Here is a 17,385-nt window from a genome sequence, read left to right as displayed (position 1 = left end):
GCACCACTACTTGCCTTCTTGCATCTCCTCGACATACCACTCTACAGACCCCTTACCCACTGGCTCGATGAAGGAATACCACCCTGCTCCTCTCCACGCCCTCTCAGCATGGCTGAATGCCTGTCCTTTCCTATGAGCCCTTTCCCTCCCTTTACCAAGCTTTTTAATGTCCCCTCAGTTTTCTTTGTTCAAATTCTATATTTATCCCAATTTATGAAGGGCTGGAGAACATGGGATATTCCTCCTTCAGTGGAAATCATCAGGCCAAACTGATTCAGACAGCATGATTTTAAATAGTATTACGATATTTAAAAAGACGATGGATTATAAATTCCACGTGAAACAATATATACTTCAGATTGTAAATACATTTAAGTACAGACTAAAAGTGTACTGCTGACGAATATAAGATATGTCATGTTTTATATTCCTTTTAAATACGTGCTACATGAGCTTACCTAAGACAAATCGTATTCAAACACGGTTCTAAAAGTATTATTTAAGCCATTTATACCTTGCAAATAGGTCATTTTAATTCAATCATCTAGAGGAATGGTTGAGTAGTACTATTTTCTAGGCAACAAGCAGTTATAAAGAAATAGTTAAGTGTACAAGCCATCTGGTGTCTTAAAACTGATTTAAAGATGATGAGGAGAGGTGTTTAATCATGCAATTGGAAAAAAAAAAAAAAAAAAAATCCCAAAAGCCACAAACCTACGTGTAACCTCCTCCCTTGAACAGCATCTTTTCTGGTTTGTGAAGATGTCTGCTTCTGCTTTGCTACCTCCGTTACTGTTTGAGTAATTCTGCCAGTATACTACAAATGTGATAGAAGTCAACTTAAAATTTTAGGAAAACCCTGAAACATTCTGAAATTTCATATGGTTTCTCACAACAATTTTTTCCTGTTCTTGGAAATTATGATCTGCACATCTACAACCCTTTTACAAAATTAGTTGAATATCATCTTTTTCTCTTCCTCTCCTACACTTACAGGAATTCATGTTCACTGAGTATTGCTACAAAATGTTAAAAGAATTGCAATGATGAGCTAGAAAGATAATTTGTATTCTACAAGAAGTGAAACGATTCCTCAATATTTAAACAATTTTAACTAAACTCCACAAGATCTTTTTTGGCATGAAGTGCTACATAATGGTCCAGTGTGCCACTTTGGAAACACACAATATGCCTATCAGTGAATAAAAAAAATTATCTAATTAATTTTAAAAAAGCTGCCAAAATGAACAGTAGGTTTGTATAGTTCACTAGAAAGCATTTGCAGAAAGGGAAATCAAACCGGATTAATTTACATAAACTGTACAAACAGCAGTGGCTAAGATTGTAATATATTAAAAAAAGCAATATTGCCCTTTTTTTTTGTGAATTATTTAAATAGGAAAACCTTAAATATTTTCAAAACAGATGATTCATTAGATTTCTGGAAAGATTAACAGCCAAGCTTTTAAAAGGCCGAACATACACATTATAGACTTAACTGAGAATATGTTTCACATTTCTTTGAGGAAAGTAAGATTTGAGGGAATCTGACAATGAGATGAAATCGCTAAAAACAACCAGCTTCAAATAATACCTTATAATACAGTTCCAAGAATATTTTCAGAAAATGTAACAAGTAGCAGTATGCACTTTAATTTCTCCAATTTTTTAAGCCCTCTTTTTCCCTGGTTGCAGGAAGAAAAGTCTTCATCTGCTATAGATGACAGCAAAGTTTCTTGTAAAGGAATCCAGTGAAGCACATAAAGAAGTAACAGAAGCAGTTGATGCTAAAAGGAAAGTAACATACGATACTAGAAAAAGCTGTGCAGCTGAAACTCCTACAGTCAGTCTAGACCTGCTACTGAAATAACACCTACAATCTTCCACATGAAATACATAAGGGAACAGAGAGTACAATGAAACAACCAAAGAGCAGACAATACGTAATTGGTACAAAATGTCTAGTTTTCTCATTGTAAAAGACAGCATGTAAAGAAAAAGGGCTTATACAGTGAGTTGCAGTTTGACCTCACCAACCCGTTCTCATCATCAATCCAGCATTACCTTGCTGAGAAGAAATATTTCTTTTATGTAAAGATGACATACTTCTGCTATGCTGGGACTGGTGGAAAGGATAGGCTTTGCTTCTTTCAGGAGAGTAGCTTCTGCTGCTGACACTAGAGCCAGATCTGCTGTGCGGAGAATCCCTTCGGCTCCCTGGCGATTCCCTGAAGAAAGGAGAGTCCCTCTTATGAGGGGATCGCTCTCTCATATAATGAGAAGGATAGAAGCTTTTTCTTCTGAAGCCATCTCTGACGTCCCTTTGAAGACAACAGAAAAACAGAAGTTACTTAGTTATCCTTCCAATGTTTGTGGAACAGCAGCAGGTAATACAATTGCAACATTTTATGTCTGGTAAATACAAATAGGTTAGCTGTCCTCTGCAGAGCACATCTGAAATCTTCAGCTTTGTTAAGAGTGCTAAGCAATGAATGAAAAACAAGTAGAAAAATAGAAAAAAATATGTATATATAATTTTTTCCAGATTTCATTCAACTACTCCATCGCTAGAAGCTAATTCCTTTTTATTTCTTGATAATACAGCTAAAATATGAGAGAAAGATGCTCAAGAAATTGGGACTCTTACATTTTATTTCTTCAGATTCACTCCACTTCACCTGGAAATTAAACCTTAATTTAAAATAGCTAAAAATACACATGCAAATATAGCTCACACTATTTGGCTGATTTTCAACTCTATTTTTCTCTTACCCTTATTTTCAAGGGACTATGTCCCTCATTTGAGAGACACCCTGCTATGGGAAATATCATTGAGGGGTTTCAGTTTATATCCAGCAAGGACAAAAAGTAAACTGCAGAATATCTATTCTCATGCCTATGTATCCACCTAAGGTCAAACCCTGAATGAAAATATGAAGATTTATACCTACTAAAATGTCTATGTCTTTCACAATACACAATATTAATTTTGAATTTTACTGTAAAATGCCACAGACCCTCTCATGAAACCCAACTGATTTGAAACCACAATCTAGTGAATACCAAAACTTTTTATCACATTTATATATTGTTACTCCAGACCATACCTCAAATGTCCTGGTTACCTGCAAATTATATTAATATACATATGCATATAAAGTCAAAAAAACAGTATCAAATTGAACTTTTCCTAAAGAATCTCAAAGCTAACAAACATGCAAGCGAACACCTACTGAATCTAGACTTGCGACATCTGCCTTGCTCAGAAGACACATTGCTAAGAGAAGCAAGTACTTCTCGGCTCCTCCCACCATTGCTAAGTAAAAATAAAGATTTCACAGCATTTATAGTAAGCCAGAATGTATCTTATTTCATTGTTTTTTCTCTCCTATTTCTCATCCTAGTCCCAGTCCTTAAATAAGGAAATGTCTCACAAAGACAAGCAAAGATCTGGTGGTCTCATTTAGCACAAAGTACCTATAGCTAATTTTATGTTGGTGGATAAAGGAAAAAAGCCCTCTAGTGTACAATTCCTACAGCTGTTACAGGCCCACATTTGCGACGGGTGACAAAGGACTTCAGTGTGCCAAAGATGTTTTGGACTACTGAAACTACACAGGTAGCACCACAGTAATACAAACTCTATTACACTGATGTGCTTTATACAGTGCCAATTTACTTTTTGCACGGAAAGCACATCTGCATAAGTGGTTCTGCTTCAGAGCACAAACATCCCACAAGCAACACTGAGGTTATTCTGCAACAGAAAAGTCAGTGGGGCAGGGGCATAGCCAGTAAAAATTCAGACAAACCTTCAGCTTATTTCTCCAATGCCAGATGGAATAAAGTATCAGGAAAATAAAACAAATCTTTATTTTGAAAACTTTCATATGAAACTTAAGTATGAATCAATAGCTGTCAGCCACCCTGGTTTTCAGTAAAGCACCAGTGAAGCAAAGCCAGGTTTTACAGTTAAATAATTGCTTCACTGCTATCACACCACAGGCCTTTTATTGGTATGTTATCTTACAGAAAAGCATATTTTACAGATCTGCATATCAAAACTGATACAAGACAATGTTACACAGGTTCATATCTAACAGGTGTGCTAAAAATCAATATTCATTTCCTTTCTAAACATCTTTTCTTCTTCTGTTTATGGTGACTCTTCTCCTCAAGTGAGCCAGCAAAAGAAACAATTAAGGAATGGTTAAATAGTACTCCATTATAATAGCCTCTATACAGTAGCCATTCTATAGATTCTCACATCAAAGAATGAATCACCCCAGAATACACAGAAGGATAATCCTCCTGCTTTCTTCAAAGGCCTAAGAGCAATGTGCCCACCTTTGGACACTACTCTTTAGGAAAAGTGTAGATTGACGGGAGACTTTCCAGGAGGAAAAAAACTGAAATTATCAGACTGAGAAAACATGTTTTCAAACCCCTTTGTCCACTTAAATTTAGCAAAAAAAAAATCTAAGTCAGGTGAGTTCTCAAACCTATGAGATATAGCTGAAAAAGAGAGAACTAATGCTTTTTCTACATTACATGCACGAACATTTCATGTAGCAATAGACTTAAAGCAAAAATTCAGACCTTAAGAATACTAGAAAGATTAGCTCAACACTGAACTAGTTTATATAGTTAAGTGGGGGTCTTTTATTTATTAAAGAACATATTGATCAAATATTTATCAGGAATGAGTTCAGTACAGCACACTTTTTCTTCAGTTTCCTTCTAAATCTCTCTCTTTAAATAATCTTATTTATTTTTAAAGCACAAGCTTTCTGGCAGACCAGTCCACCACTTTTATACCCAAAGCACGTTTTTATGAGCAAGTTATTAAGCCCTGGTATACAGAGAAGTTTATTATGGAAATGTTTACGAAGCCCCAGCTATTGCACACATATAATAAATGCTCTAATATCCACATAAGAATTTACAAAATATCATTGAAATACACTTTTAAACAGGAAAACACTTAAAAGCCTCATTCTACAATAACATTATGCACAAAAAAGTAGAATCTCACTTTCTTTTTTTAAATTTTCATTTCATCACTCCATGTTAATTCTTAACTGGACCTTATCTCATGCTGAACACTCAAGCCATTAACTACATTAAACTTGTTTTGGACAGCACAGCAACAGCACAGCATTTCTGATGTTTTCCATTAAAATAACAAACTACACTGAATAGAACAAAATAAGCATTGTTTGACTTTTTTTTTTTCCTTAAATACTTAAGCTAACATACACCTGCAATTTGGTAATGAAGGCCCCAATTCAGCAAAGCAGTTAAGCACATGCTTCAGATTCCAACACATACTCAAAAGGTTTATTGAGCGGGTACAATATTTAATAGAGATGCAAAATTTTGTGCTTGGCTATAACTTTAAAATAGAACTACTGCTCTTAATAACAAATACAGGATTAATCCTTTTTATACAGGATCCCTTTTATCTTTATACTTTGTATTCACATCTCACACTTAGTCCCAAAAGCACAAGTTAATTCTCTCAGCAGAACTGCAACAGGAAGTATTATTTTTAACCTCCATGAAACTTGACCATTAAGTTCTCACTAAAACTCATAATTTTGGATGAGCTCCTGAAATTTTAGTAAAAAGTATAGTAAACAGCTATATCCTGATATATCATTCACCAAGGGCACCTGAGGGAAAAGCACAAGCCTGAGAGTTATTTCAGTTAACCATCAGTTCCAGTTTCCTGAAGGAAAAAAACACAAATACAGAACAGCAAAGGTACGGCTTTCTGCGTAGCAGCAGACCGAGAGAATACAACACAAGGGAGCTTTTCAGTTGCCAAAGGATCAGAGACACCACCTTTCCTAAGCTACCACTGCCACACCAAGTACTTCTGGTCTCATCCCTCCCTGTCATTTTAAGCCCTGCAAACCATTCAGCAGCAATGTTGTGGGAAACTGAGGGCTGCAGGAAGCCTTCTAGTTTACAAAAGAGAGTGGTACAGCTTAAGCTATGTGAAACAAAGAGTAACACAAACTGGTGTGTCAGTTTTATAATTTAAGAGTACATAAAGATAAAATTCAATCACTTGCCAGATATGATGTGCCTGGAATGGAAGCGTACTTGGGTACATGGAAGCACATCACATGCAATACTGGAAAAAGTTTTGTTTGTAAAAGGAATCTTAGTTCACCCTCATTGAATTCATGCTACTGGACAACTGTGTACAATACTTCATGCTTACTATTCTCTTGGACTTCTACATCCCAATACAGACATTTCATCTTTTCAACTAAAACATTAATCTACGATGTGGTCCAGCCATAGAGGACATTTCTCATACTTTTGGCACTGCACTGAAAAGACTGGCAACTCCACAGTACATTGCTGAGGAGCAGAAACTCTAAGTTCTTTCAGTAACTCACAGGTGAGTAAAGTCTATTAGCTAGATAAAAAGTAAAGAGAAGTTTATGTGACCCCTTCCACCCAAGAAAGATTTTTGTTATTGTCAGGGGGATCAAACATTCCATTTATAGGCTTCTTGGGCTCAATTACTAACCTTGCCTAAAAGTAACTCTCACAATCTTATAAATAAATAGAGGAAATTATATGTATTTCCTAAGACACTAGACTTCAGTGCAAAAAGATAAAACAGACAAAATTTGAACCATGCTTCTTAATTCTATACACTCTCCCTGTAACAGGCATGGGGAAGAGGGAGGAAGACTGAAACAAAAATTAAAAAAATCCTCTTGCCTTCCTTGTCAAGACACTGCAGAAGCTAACACAGCTACCAACATGATTCGGATGATGTGGAAAACATGTAATAAAATAACCACACCCCTGACCTCTAAGTTTCTTGAAAGATTTGCTACATTAAACATCCAAAAAGCAAACACGAAGAGTCACGAACACCTCTATTTTTATCATCTTCAAAGTAAATGTAGGTGGTGCAAGATTCCAGCCACCATCCTCTCTCCCAGAACTCATTCCCTTTCTTTCCAAAGTACACTGTATATGTTTGTGCAACTAACCAACAATTTACTGTAGTTCTGCTTTAGAGACTTACTATAATCCCTTGTTATTGTCCAAAGATCTTCATACTGATTTATCATAAGCTAAAAAAAAATACAGTGAATTACACCATTGTAGATATAAGTAATTGAATCTGGTTCCATCAGCTTTCATTTGAACATTTGAAATGATGACAGATTTCTTATGACAACTGGGTTTCAACATTTTATGACTAAGCAAGTAACTGCAGTACTTGTAAGTGATATTTGCATTTGCTTTGAATGAAATTAATTAGGTCTAGACAATGTAATCTTATTAACAGCTTTTCACATGAAAGCATAAGGAAACAGGCATTGCAGAACTGTAGTAAATCTCACAAAGAGAAGGATAACTAGACATACCAAATGTACAACAAAAAATTAAAAATATATAAATGCTTCATGATTTTTATGCTGCATGTAGTACTATAGAAGTCATCATATGCAAACACCAAAACTTGACACCAATGCCACTTGTCGACCTCACTCAATATGAAAGCTACTAAACTCATCTTCCCCCGCACCTCAGGATGTCATGACAGATCAGGGAATAAAAATTAAGACTACTTGAATATTATAGCAACATTAGAGAGAAATGCCTTATATGTTCTTCCATTGAAGAGTAAAGCTAAGCATTTCAACTGAAACTGGAAATCAGATTACACTCCTCTATCATTAGTAAAGAGTATCCTCTTTTCTATGGTCATTGATAATGTACTTTAATAAACTTGCTGGAAGATGAGCCAATACACTAAAATTATATTTAATCTCAAACTCTCTTTCTATTATCTGACAGAGAGAAACTATGGTCAAGCATACAGATTAGGAAATAAAGACTTTGAGTCCAAAAAACCCCACAGATTTAAGTTTCAAAGAATTAAGAGCAACCAGCTTTATACAACTGTATGCAGAATAAAGACAAAATACATTAATTAGACAAATCATGAGCAAATTAGACAAAATAATTGCATTCAAACGCATGTGATCTTGGCTTCTTTTTGAAAACGAGGGCTTAGTAAGACCCTGCAATTCCTCTACAATAGAAAATAAATCATAGGTCTAAAGTTCCAGAGTGTGTATGTGATGGACCAAGTTAAAAATTCAACTAACAGCTATAGCAATTACAACAGGACAGAATTTCACTGATAAAATATTTACTGATAGACACTACTGTTGGGCCAGATTGCATACTCTCGACTTTCTGAGCAGAGTATCACCCCAGAACAATGAAGCAGTTCAAGTAACTAGCTCGAGGAATAAACTTCTCAATATAGCAGCAACTGAATCAATTCCTAAAAAGTCTTAATTCAAAATGGAAACCATTCAACTCCTGTATCTCAACATATAAGCCTCAAATTGGAAGACAGGAAACAAGATACAGTATCTTCACATACTCTTATTTTTTTTTCCTGATACCATAATAGACCAGAGAAACCAGTCATCATTATTGCTTCTAGAGAAAGTTCTAATGGGACAGACCTTCCCAAGTAGATGCTCACACTACTGTTATCTTGCCCCAGGCACTGGGACCAGCACATGGGAAAGAACTTTAAAGTTCCCTGTGATACCAAAGAGCCTGTGGTTGATGGGGTGGGAGATGGAAAAAATTCCCAATTACCACCCAAAGCAAGCACAAAGGTATTGAGAACAAGGGTCTGGGGACAGTAAGGTACTATGAAATGCAAGTAAATAGCTCTATAGAGATTTTAAAATAATTTTATTTTTTAAAGATCTTCTAAATAATGTGGAAAATTACATGAGACTGGAGAGGAAAGTACATGCTATTTAGAGTCACACAACTTTATACTGCCAAATTGATAAACAAAAGAAGGGGGTTTTGGGGGTCGGGGTGGGGTTTTTTGCTGGGTTTTTTGGGGTTGTTTTGTTCATTTGGGTGGAGTGAGGGGTGGGTTTGTTGGGTTTGCTTTGATTTTTACTTCACAGTCAGCACTTGCCAAGCAATTCAACACAGGCAAGCATTTGTCTAATACACACACTAAGTACCTAAAAGAAAGAAGGAAATATTTTTGCACTATATTTTTAGGGGCATAAGTGAATTTTATGTTTAGCAAGCTATTACTCTTTTTCCCAAAGGCCATCTTTAAAATTCTTAAATAGAAGAACCCAGAAACCATGCAATATCAGCTAAAGGAGCTCTTAAGGCTTTTTATTGATATGCTACAGAATGCCATTAGTTCATTGATACTTAAGAGAAAGCAACAAGTAGTGTACTATAGTAGTATATATTGATTTGATGAACCCTTGGGGTTGACTTTCTAACACTATCAATAAAAAGCTGCAAAAGGAAAGAGCAAGATGTAGAACAGGTTTGTAAGCAGTAATACCTTATGCCAGTAATACAGACAAACAATACCCTTACTATATTCAGTTTTCTTCTCTTTCCAAATACCTTAATGAGATGTATAAATCAGAAAAACACTCCATTTTTCTCTATATCAGAAAAAATACTCCACAAATCGCGATGTTTTTATTCTTAATTTAAAGTGAAATTTGAAGCAATTAGGTCAAATAGGTTTCATTTGCTTATGCCCCAAAGTTTTGTAATGGTGGTATGGACTTCTACATAACAAATTTAAATAAAAGTTAGCAAAATACCTCTGCTTTTAGATTTATCAAAATAAAAAACATTATATGTATATGAAGAAAAATTTAATTGTACATAATGGGCTTTTTCTTTATTTGATCTCATTCCTTCCTTCCAAGTATGCAGCTTGTTCAAAATCAGAAAGCCCTGAGTTAAGACAGACATTTCCTCTTCTAAATTATTCAGCCACGTAGCTTTATCTTTTTTTTTTCCAGTTTGCTTTTTCCTTTCACGTTGCTTACAGTTTACAATCACTAAATATACATTAATATCTCTTTCCATTTTTTTTTTTAGGCCATTTTCTATATATGACAAACAGCACTTACTGAAACATATTTAACAAACTATGCTACTTGGGTAAAGTCCTTATTAAAAATCCTTTTGCAACTACTGTATGCCTTCAGTTATTTCAGTGATTTAATAACAGTTAACTTTATAGAGTGCACCTCCACAACAAGTCATACTGATTCAAAATGGTGCTGCTACAATCCTAATCTTCTCAACCTTCCTGGAGTCTATATTCCCGTTCCATGCCTAACCTGGCATTGATATTTTCTCTCGGGCAACCAAACTGGCAGTAAATCATTTAATTGATTGTGGTGGTTTAGCATGCAGGACCAGCTCCTTGAAGAGTACAAACACCTGAAACAGTAACAGGGAGAGGTAAGGACTGGAATGGCACCAGCTTAGATAGTTTTAAACTGCTGCAGAAATAGATTTTTACTGTAGGAAGATCAGTCTCCTTACTGCAGTCATGACTTTTATTTATTTATGATAAATTATATAAGTCCCTTGGCAGAATTTTAGAGTAGTTAAAGTTAGCATCAGTAAGGCTCGAAGAAGTAATACTACTTTTTTTTGGTAAAAATAATAGAGATACAAATCTAAGCAACACTGAAAACACAATATTCTAGCTGTGAATAATAAATGTAGATTCCAAGATAAGTTTTTAAACAAAATACTGTTTAACAGAGACAAGTTTTAGTAAGGGATAAAAGTAACAGTAGCTGAAGAGGGTTTTTGAAGATCAGTCATTGCTTGTCACTTCAGTCTCCTCTGTTAACATAATCCTGTGCCTTACTTAGATAATCCTTGTACAAAATTTTTACAAAAAAATGCATCAAGATAAAAATTGTAGAACATATACTGAGTTTACTACCTCACCAAACCTGAATTGGTTTGCCTCTCTACTCCGCTCTGGTGAGACCCCACCAGGAGTACTGTGTCCAGCTCTGGGGGCCTCAGTACAGAAGAGACATGGAGCTGTTGGAGAGAGTCCAGAGGAGGGACACGAAGCTGATCAGAGGGCTGGAGCACCTCTCCTGTGAGGACAGGCTGAGAGAGTTGGGGTTGTTCAGCCTGGAGAAGAGAAGGCTCCAGGGAGATTTTATTGTGGCCTTTTCACACTTAAAGGAGGCCTATAAGAAAGATGAGGACAGACTTTTTTAGTAGGGCTTGTAGTGACAGGACAAGGGGTAATAGTTTTAAACTAAAAGAGGGCAGATTCAGACTAAATATATGGAAGAAATTTTTTAAAATGAGGGATGTGAAACACTGGAACAGGTTGCCCAGAGAGGCAGTAGATGCCCCATCCCTGAAAACATTCAAGGTCAGGATGGACAGGGCTCTAAACAACCTGATCTAATTGAAGATGTCCCTGCATTGCAGGGGAGTTGGACTAGGTGACCTTTAAAGGTCCCTTCCAACTCAAACTATTCTATCATTCTGTAAGTCAACACATTAAAATACCTTTTCCATTCTACTTCAAAATTGCATAAACGTGCTCTCAAGCATAATTTCAAAAAATAATTAGGCATACTAGACTAGGTAAGATAGGACTTCATTTAACACAATGCAACTGTTAAAAGTCAGATTTCAGAAGAGAAAGCCATTCCCAGAGCTGGCTGATACAACACAGCTGCGTGTCATGATGTCAACATTCAGTTCCACTTCGACAAAAGCATTTGTTATCAATTCACAAACTAATACTACAAAAGCTTCATATACAAGGGAAAGAACCTTGTATGGCCATGCAAATATATCTCATGAATAAAGGTCAAGACTAACATTAAGAATAATTTGTTAGCATGCAAAAATAGCATCACCTTAAAAATAGTACCAATGGCATGAGATCATGAAATTGCTTTATTAATAAACTTTTCCTCAGATGTAGATCAAAATACACTCACAAACAGCAGTAGGTGGAAATGGCATATCAAAAATCTTCTCGTTACAGAAAAATGCTTAACTTGCGCTCATGTAAAGAAACAACATTTAAGCAAAGCTCATCCTGATATTCCCTCCCTCTCTCAATGGGAATTAAATTCCCTGAAATGTTTAGTATACTCAAAATATAACAAACAAGTCTTTGAAACCTAACAGATGAAGCATTTATCTTCCTCGGGGAAATTATGTGCAAGTCCTCTGTGACAATACTCCCCATCCTGAGAAAACCATGACTACAGTCATTAAGCCAATTCATTGTCTGGTCACTGAGATGATTTAGATAGATGCCATCTTAACGGTAGTTGTCTGGACTCAAAGGGAGACTCCCTTCTCTTTCCCTCCCCACTGTCTCTCAGTACCTAGCTGTTTTTCAACATATTTGTCAGGAAATCTTCCCAGAATAATCAAGTGCTATCCATTATTTCCCGATACAGCATTAACTTGCTGGTTTGATACCATCTACCACCCGACTATAATGCTAACTATAAAACTGAACCAGACAAGGTTGCTTTTTAAAGTCTTCTTTAAAGTGAAGTGTTAGTCAAGATCTTTACAGTGTACAGGTACATAATCTTATCTTTAGGTATGTTGCCCTACCATACATTGTAAACAGAGGATGTCCTTACAGTTTATTAGCATTATGTAAACATCACTGATAAGAATAATCATTTTTCCCAAAACATGTCTTAGTTTTAACCAAAAAAAAAAAATCAATGTTATTACTAAATTTAACTGAGTTTGCACACACTACTGAATTTTTCCTTATACATATATTATAACATACTAATAGCTGTAGTAAACAGTTCTCATGCAATAACTGATGTTAAAAAAATAATGACACCAATTTCATATGACAATTTACAGCCTTACAAAAAATGCAGTGATAAACAGTTATATACATAAAACAACACAGATCTTTAAAACATAACATAGCTTTGGATCAAAAGCAAGTTGAATAAACCTATGATAGCAGTTGAGAATCCCATGATGAGAACTTCTCATGGATTTTGTTACCAAATTCAGTGTGTTTACTCTAATTGTTGTTAAATAAATACTTACAAGTCAATTTACTTACTACCCAGCTGTTCTTTATTCAACAATAATTCAGGCTGGGTTTTTAAGAATATCAAAATGTTCTTTGAGAAGATTATAACTATCTTTAGTCCAAAGACTACTTTTTGTCAATTCTTTAGAGTCACAACATAGAGATCATGTTTAAATGTAACTGAAACTATTCAAAGGATCAAAGTATAAGAAATACCATACACAGAGAATCAGACTGAAATTACCGATTTGTAATTATGTTTTGAAACACAAGCTTACCCAGTTTTCTCTTACGGCTCTCAGCAGGAGTTAAAACCAAGATTTAGAACCATTCTATGTTTCATATAAAGGGTAAGCTCTACTGCATGAGGCTTTATTTTTACAAGCTCGGCAAGGAAAAAAAATTTAAAATCAGGTAGTGGGAAGTTCTGGTAATTTGGCAATTCCTATATATGAGAAAATTTGAAATGTTTTGATAAGAAAAACAAAACTTCTGTGACATCATTCCAAAATGAATTAGAACAGCCAGACTCCTCTGTTACCAGTAACAGTCAAAGGATTCTCTCACCAGCTCTGAGGAAAAAATAAAAAATTTAAAAAAAAAAAAAAAAATCACAGCTCAGACTCCTGTGGAACGTTCCAGGTTGAATGGCAGGAATACTGGCACTGACCTGAGAAGGTCATCAGGAGAAACAATTAAGAGAAAAAGAAATTAAATAAACAATACAGCATATATTATGATTTTAAAAATTAAACTCCTTCTCCTCAATCTGAGATGGAAATTGTATAAGCAATTAAATCAGAGTTCTGCAAGATCCCCTAAAAGGAACAAAATTATCACTAAGCAATTTTTGAAAGCAAACCTGTTTTTTAGAATTGGAATGAGAAATTCTGTAAAGAAATAAAATAAAATAGGCCTTCAATAAAAATCACAGTCAATAGTTATGCAAATAAAAATATTTAAACATTAAAAGCAATCACTCAACTACAACTAGCTGCCAGAGAAAGCAACATTCACCTTACAGAATAACCCCACAATTAGCTGAAATATGCAAAAAAATCCAGTTGAAAATAAGAGGAATTTTTACCTCCTCCCCATATTTTTAAATTGTAGGGTCGGGGCAAAAAAATTCTACAAGTGAAACCCTGTCCACTCATCTCTGCTTTTCTCTCCATTCTCTCAAGTGACAAATATTTCTGAAGTGGAGCGACCACAGTCTTGCTTTGAATTACATTTCTAGTGTAACTTTAGGTATAAACAAAGCAGGTCTCACCAACAAAAGTAACAGCAGAAACTCCATTTGACACAATATTCTTAGCACGAAAACAGCCAGTGTTCATATATATAGTTTTAAATCTCTGGCTTCTAAGTTAAATGGAGGTAAAAGATTCATTACAGCAACAAAACCAGACCTGTCTGAGTTGAAATTTTTTTTTTTACTTTCAACTGGATTGACCTGCAATAGTGGACAGTCCTGAACTGTTCTTGATTATACACAGCCTTCAGTACAGGACAGTTTTAAAACGTTAAGTGACACCTGCACAAGAAGGTTCAAGTTCTTAAAATCCATTCAAAACAAAAACCCATGGTGCATTAGTAATACAATTATACATATAATTTTGGCCAAGTAACAAAAGTCAAATTATAAAACATAAATCTCAGTTTGCAAACCAATTGGTTGTCCAAAGCACAAAAGAGCTAAAGAGGTAGCGGAGAGGAAAACAACCCTCAGAAAAAATGTAGCAACTACTGAATCAGTAAGACTGCTGCATAAAACACAAAGTATAATATGAAGTCAGTAAATAATTAGTGTAAACCAGAATCTACTTTATCTATTACCTATTATCTTGTTCCAAAAAGTTCTAACCTCCCCCTCCACTCCCCCAAAATATCACAAGCCAAGGTAAACTAATTTAGCTAACAGCCTAATACAATGGGTCTTCTGAACTAAAGATTTCAACAGACAAGTCCTTGCCTGGAGTTGTAGACAGGTATAATGAATCTGTCACAATGACCTATTATAAGGAAACTGTAATTTCGTATATGAATAAACAAGTTACTCTAGTAGTTCGTGTGAATACCTGAGAGGTTCAATGTTCTGGCAGAGATTGCATTTATTTATTAAAAGAAAAAAGGCATGCGCTAATGAATATGATTAGAATTCTGCTTATCAATCTCTGTCAAAAGCAAGACCATTTTCTTTGGGTGACTGCCATATGTATTTCCCTCCACACATGTTCTTTAATAAAGAATGAGGTTCTTGTATGGTGTCCCTTAAGACCTGTCAAATATTGCAACAGAACAGCAGACTTATGTACATTTTTAGCACCATCTTATAAATCCCTTCGGCCAAGTTTCTCTTCTATAAGCAAGACAAAGATCAGTTTACATTACAAGAAACTTTCAACCCAAAACCTAAAGACCTCCCACAATATAATACACTGTTTTAAATGATTATAAAATATTTGAACAGGTTCATTGTTTCATCCTCTAAAGAATACATACGGGGGGAATGGGAGGGGGAAACAAGAAACAAGCTACCCCCTGTAATTCAAAGGTGATTGGACAGTGATAATGTAAAGGTAACTGCTTTGGCCTTGACACATCTGAACCCTCAGTATTAAATCCTGTTTTATTGAGAGAAGAGTCAGTGACCCTTAACTGCTATCTGGAGACTCTCTCAATGGTTTTGGTTTAAAATAACCATTCTTGCCAAAGAACAATTTTCTTCTTCACGTAAAATCTTCAGACCACTCCTCTAGAACATCCTGTCCATCACATACTGCACCTGCAAGGGATGAATCACCAAACGGAAGGGTAGTTCAAGCAGAGATCAGAAAGCCACGATTGCCAGGCTTCTATCCCCCACTTTGCTACCAATTTTCTCCATGGACTTCGGTAAACACAATCTCACTGTGATGGTTTATGCATCTACAAGAATGGGGGTATATTATGCTTTACCACCTTAAAAAGGCAACTGTAAGTTTAATGTTCAGAAAGTCACATAAAAATTTCAGAGGAAAGGCAGTGTGCCATTGATTTAAAAGACTTCCAAAACAAAATATAGAACTGACTGACGAATCTTAATTGTTCACAAATCACTAACTGTTTAAAATTAAGTTTCAACATTTTGCCAGACAATTTTCTTTCATTTCTAGCATCAAAATTACTTTTTTATTATTTCTATTTATTACAAAATATTTCCTGTGCACTCCACAGATAAGCAGATCTGTTTTGTATACACAAATGCATTAGTATTAAAGACTGGACTTCCTAATTTCACGCAGGACATTAAAAAAACAAACAAACAACAACCAATAAACAAAAGAACACACGTAGTAGCAGCAAGTTTCCTTCATTAACAAAGGAGAACTTATTCATGTCAAGAACTTGAGAGGAGATATTCAAAATGTCCTACATGAGCCACTTCTCAGGAGTCTATATTATGAGAATGAACATTACTACTGATGCAGAGTACTTTGTCTACAAATATGGCAATCCTTATTTTACAAAAATCTGTACCTCAGATAATTTTAAGGATCAAATTTAATGCATGTATAGCTGGGATTTACAAGGGCGTCATTTTGTAATTTCTCTTTGAAGATGAGTCTTACCCATCTTAAGTTGCCAAGTTTCGCATATTTCACATCTTATGAACTTGGTTTGGCTGAAAAAAAAGAATGAAGTCATGCTCTGTGCACTCAAAAGGATTAAAATTTGGTATGACTAAACTAAACCGCAACTAACAACATTCTAAAGCATTTCACACTGAAAAGTTCATATAACTTTATAAAAATGAACTTGTATGCATTGCTGTGAGGCCTATATAGAAGCACTGTAAAATTGGAGTTCTTCACAATATAACAGCATAGATTCCTGCAACTTTTCAAAAAATCTGACATGCATAAAATCATTCAAGTGCTTTGAATAAATGAGTTTGATATATCACTAAAGACAAGTAATAACACAGCCCCAGAAGTGATCAACATCAGTAAAAGATAAATGCACAAAGTCATGTGTTACTTGATCTTTGCTCCTCTCATAATTTCCAAGTTTCACAATTCTCAGAGCATCAGCGACCAAGACATTAAAACTGTCATCATGCATGCGAAAATTCTCTGTTCTCCAAACTAAGAGATTCTGCTTTGATGCACAATTCTTTATACATGCCAACTAGGCTTGAATCAAGAGGTACTTCAAACCAAGCTATGACTGTAAGGTTACACAATTCACATCAGTTCCTGGAGTTCAGAAATCCATTAAGAAATCCTTAAGTCAGAACCAGAGAAAAAGGGCTGGAAACTAATTTTGAAATCTGTGCCCAGCACATCCTCTGAATTACTTTATTTTTTACATATAAAATATGATATTACCATGAAGAAGTCATGGTCAGGATGACAGCTATTCACTGAGCATAGTAGAAAACAAGGTTGACAACTCTCAAGAATTGAGCAGTCTAGAAAAGAGCA

General features: G+C 35.2%; 1 protein-coding gene across 10 annotated transcripts in view; it reads right to left on the bottom strand.

Moving 5' to 3' along the window:
• Window positions 1–17,385, bottom strand: part of PPHLN1 (periphilin 1) — a 77,572-nt gene that overhangs the window by 45,510 nt on the left and 14,677 nt on the right. For 4 of the 10 annotated variants that reach the window (XM_075744897.1, XM_075744852.1, XM_075744861.1 and 1 more), the window contains one exon: window positions 2,065–2,321. In XM_075744897.1, the coding sequence (XP_075601012.1) occupies window positions 2,065–2,321 (257 nt within the window). Of the gene's footprint in view, window positions 1–2,037; window positions 2,322–17,385 lie in introns of all 10 variants that reach the window. The other 6 variants (XM_075744871.1, XM_075744835.1, XM_075744843.1 and 3 more) reach the window with 2 other exon arrangements.

This window comes from Balearica regulorum, chromosome 1 (assembly GCF_011004875.1).
Source record: "Balearica regulorum gibbericeps isolate bBalReg1 chromosome 1, bBalReg1.pri, whole genome shotgun sequence".
Classification (NCBI taxonomy): Eukaryota; Metazoa; Chordata; class Aves; order Gruiformes; family Gruidae; genus Balearica; species Balearica regulorum.
This window is presented reverse-complemented; position numbering and strand designations above follow the sequence as displayed.